General features: G+C 63.4%; 1 protein-coding gene across 1 annotated transcript in view; it reads right to left on the bottom strand.

Moving 5' to 3' along the window:
- Nucleotides 1-2,980, bottom strand: part of DDX23 (DEAD-box helicase 23) — a gene marked incomplete at its 5' end in the record, with an annotated part of 5,040 nt that extends 2,060 nt beyond the window's left edge. The window contains 12 exons of the mRNA XM_019611089.2: nucleotides 28-291; nucleotides 393-570; nucleotides 672-817; nucleotides 973-1,198; nucleotides 1,309-1,452; nucleotides 1,527-1,639; nucleotides 1,721-1,854; nucleotides 1,952-2,090; nucleotides 2,244-2,309; nucleotides 2,385-2,481; nucleotides 2,673-2,783; nucleotides 2,877-2,980. Of these exons, the coding sequence (XP_019466634.1) occupies nucleotides 28-291; nucleotides 393-570; nucleotides 672-817; nucleotides 973-1,198; nucleotides 1,309-1,452; nucleotides 1,527-1,639; nucleotides 1,721-1,854; nucleotides 1,952-2,090; nucleotides 2,244-2,309; nucleotides 2,385-2,481; nucleotides 2,673-2,783; nucleotides 2,877-2,980 (1,722 nt within the window). The remainder of the gene's footprint in view (nucleotides 1-27; nucleotides 292-392; nucleotides 571-671; nucleotides 818-972; nucleotides 1,199-1,308; nucleotides 1,453-1,526; nucleotides 1,640-1,720; nucleotides 1,855-1,951; nucleotides 2,091-2,243; nucleotides 2,310-2,384; nucleotides 2,482-2,672; nucleotides 2,784-2,876) is intronic.
- Between the last annotated feature and the right edge of the window lie 3 nt (nucleotides 2,981-2,983).

Here is a 2,983-nt window from a genome sequence, read left to right on the forward strand (position 1 = left end):
TGCCCGCATTTGTGCTCCCCCACCTACCCACATTTCTGCTCCCCCCACCTGTCTGTATTTGTGCTTCCCCGACTCAAAGTTGGCCAACATCTTCTCGGGGTCCTCGGCCTCGTCGGTGTCGGGTTTTTGGTTGGTGACAGGCATGTGCTCCAGGATCTTCTGCACGTCGGGCTCGAAGCCCATATCGATCATGCGATCCGCCTCGTCCAGCACCACGTAGGTGCAGCGGCTCAGCACCAGGTAGCGATTCTCCAGCACGTCGATGAGACGCCCGGGAGTGGCGATGACGATCTGGGGGAGGGAGAAACGGCATCGGTGGTGAACCGGGCCATACTGGGAGCCGTGGGTGCCCCAGTAACACAGCACAGGGCCTCGCGGGGCCGCAGCCTCACCTCGCAGCCCATCCGCAGGCGGAAGCCTTGGTCCTCACGGGAGATTCCTCCGATCACAGCCACCGTGCGGATGCCCAGAGGCTTCCCAAACTTGATGGTTTCCTCCTCGATCTGCTGGGCCAGCTCTCGGGTGGGAGCCAGGATGATGGCGTAGGGCCCCTGGTCCGACTCCTCGATGCTGTGCAGCACACAGGGCGCCATCGCGTCAACCCCGGCGCCTCCCCCACAGCGTCCCCCGTCGCCCCCCCTACCCCCCCCACGTCACGGCAGCCCCCTCACCGGTCGATTTTGGGCAGGGTGGTGATCCACACCAGCAGCGGGATGAGGAATGCTGCTGTTTTACCGCTGCCGGTCTCAGCCACGCCGATGATGTCACGGTTCTGCAGGCCGATGGGGATGGCCTGCCGCTGGATGGGAGTGGGTTCCTGGGGAGGAGAGCGGCGGGTTTTGCCAGCAGAACAACCCCACATCCCCCCCAAAAACAACCCAGGAGCGCTGATCCCAAGAAGCAGCCCTCTTCCTCCCACCAAGCTCACATCAAGACCACACAGAGTCCCCCAAAAACAGCCCCTGAGCTCACCTTGTAGCCGCACTTATCGATGACCTCCAGGATGTGGGGCGGCAGGGACGAATCCTTCCAGGAGCGGATGGGGTTGGGGATTTTGCCCCCTTTGGTGGTGATGCTGTAATCCTCCCGGAAAATGCGCCAGTCTCTGTCTGTCATTTCATCCAGCTTCTTCTGCGACCAGTGCCGGTCGTCCCAGCGCTGCTTGGCCTCCTTCTTCCGCAGCTTCCGCAGCCGGGCCCTGGGAGGGGGCAAAAAGGACACAGGACTCACCCCACGCCTCTGAGGACAGCAGATTTGTCTCTCCAGCTACAGGATGGCAGCCCCGTGCCCCCCCACAAGCACACTCACTCCTCCTGCTCCTTCTCCTCTAACGTCCTCCTCTTTTCCATCAGGTCCCCATAGAAGCGTGACTGCTCCCGTTTCTGCTGCTTCAGGTCGATCCCTGCGATGAAGCCCCGTCCCAACAGCTGCACCTGGTGCCTCTCTTTGTACCTGGAGCAGGGCAGGAGCGTCAGGGGCAGCCGTGGGGCTGCCCAGCCCCCTCAGGAGCACCCCCAGGCACCCACAGCGGGTTGTAGTCGATGGAGGTGTCCTCTGATGCGTCCCACTCGAAGACAAACTTGCGGTCGTTCAGGTGCCGCGTGCGCCTCCGCTTCTTCACCCCTCCCAGGTAACGCTCCTGCAGGCAGCACAGCATCAGCAGGGAAGGAACCCAGGGGTCCCGGCCATCCCAGCCCCCCCGCCCGGCTGCCAGCAGTACCTTGATGGCGTGGAGCTCTTTGCTCTTATCTTTCTCCTCTCGGATCTTCTGCCTGCCCTCCTCGTCCTCGGTGCCGTTGGTTTCCCTCTCCATGCGCTCCCGGCGCTCCCTGCGCTCACGCTCCTGGGGGTCTTCTGGGAACAGGGGGAGAACCTCAGAGCTCAGCACTCCCCAGCACAGCCGGGGGGTCTTAGGGGCCAGGCGGGCAGCACGGCAGGGATGACAGCGCACCTAGCATCTTCCTCCCCATCTCCTGGAACTGCTTCCTCTTCTTCCTCTCCTCCTCCAGCAGCCGCTGCCGCTCCTCCACCTCCTGCTGCCGCCGCCGCAGCGCCTCGGCCTCCCGCTCAGCCTTGGAGAGGAACTTGGGCTGCCAGAGGAGAGAAAGGCTCACAGCACGACTGGCCACGGCCACTTATTGCTGGGACCACCCCGGGATAGGACCCCCCCCGACGCCCATCTGGGCACCGCTGTCACAAGCTGGGACTGCGCAGGAAGGGAGAACTCCCACCCCCCTTCCCACCTTCGCTTCTGCCTCCTCCTCGGCCTTCTTCTTCGCCAGCAGCTCCTCCAAGGACAGGGGCTGTGCCTGCAGACACAGGGCTGTGCTGTGACGCTTCTCCTCGCCCCGAGAGCCGCTCTCAAACCAAACCCCACTCCTCACCTTCTCCTTTTTCAGCGCATTCTCCTCTTCCTCCTCTGCCTTCCGTGAGTCCCTCTCCTTGCGGGACTTGGAGTCCTTACCCCTGCTTGGGGACAAGCTTCCCCAACAAAACAAAAGGCAATCAGGGACCGAACAGAGCCCCAAATCCAAAGCCCGAAGCCCTAAAGCCCCCAAACCCAGAGCCCCGACCCCCTCCCCCACTCTCCACTGGTTGAAGCCCCCTCTGCCGGAACCCAGATGCGCCCCATTGGGCCGCACAGCAGCCAACCCGACTGGAAATCCTCTCACCTGGATCGCTTCCTGTCCTTGTCCCTCCGGTGCCCATCCTTTTCCTTCTCCTTCTCCCTCTCCCGGTCCTTCTTCCCCCGGTCCCGCTCGCGCTCTTTGTGCCGCCGCTCCCTGAGAAACGGAAAAATCGCCCCAAATGGGAACAGCCGTCCTACAAAGACGTTCCTTCCCCCTTCCCACCCCCGGTAACCCAACGGCGCTCACCTGTCCAAGGACTTGGAACGGGACCGGGAGCGGGACCGGCTGCCCCTCCTCCTGTCCCGGGAGCGGTGCCGCTTCCTGTCCTTGCTTGGGGACCCCTTACGGTCCCG

This window comes from Meleagris gallopavo, unplaced genomic scaffold, assembly GCF_000146605.3.
Source record: "Meleagris gallopavo isolate NT-WF06-2002-E0010 breed Aviagen turkey brand Nicholas breeding stock unplaced genomic scaffold, Turkey_5.1 ChrUn_random_7180001858519, whole genome shotgun sequence".
NCBI lineage: Eukaryota > Metazoa > Chordata > Aves > Galliformes > Phasianidae > Meleagris > Meleagris gallopavo.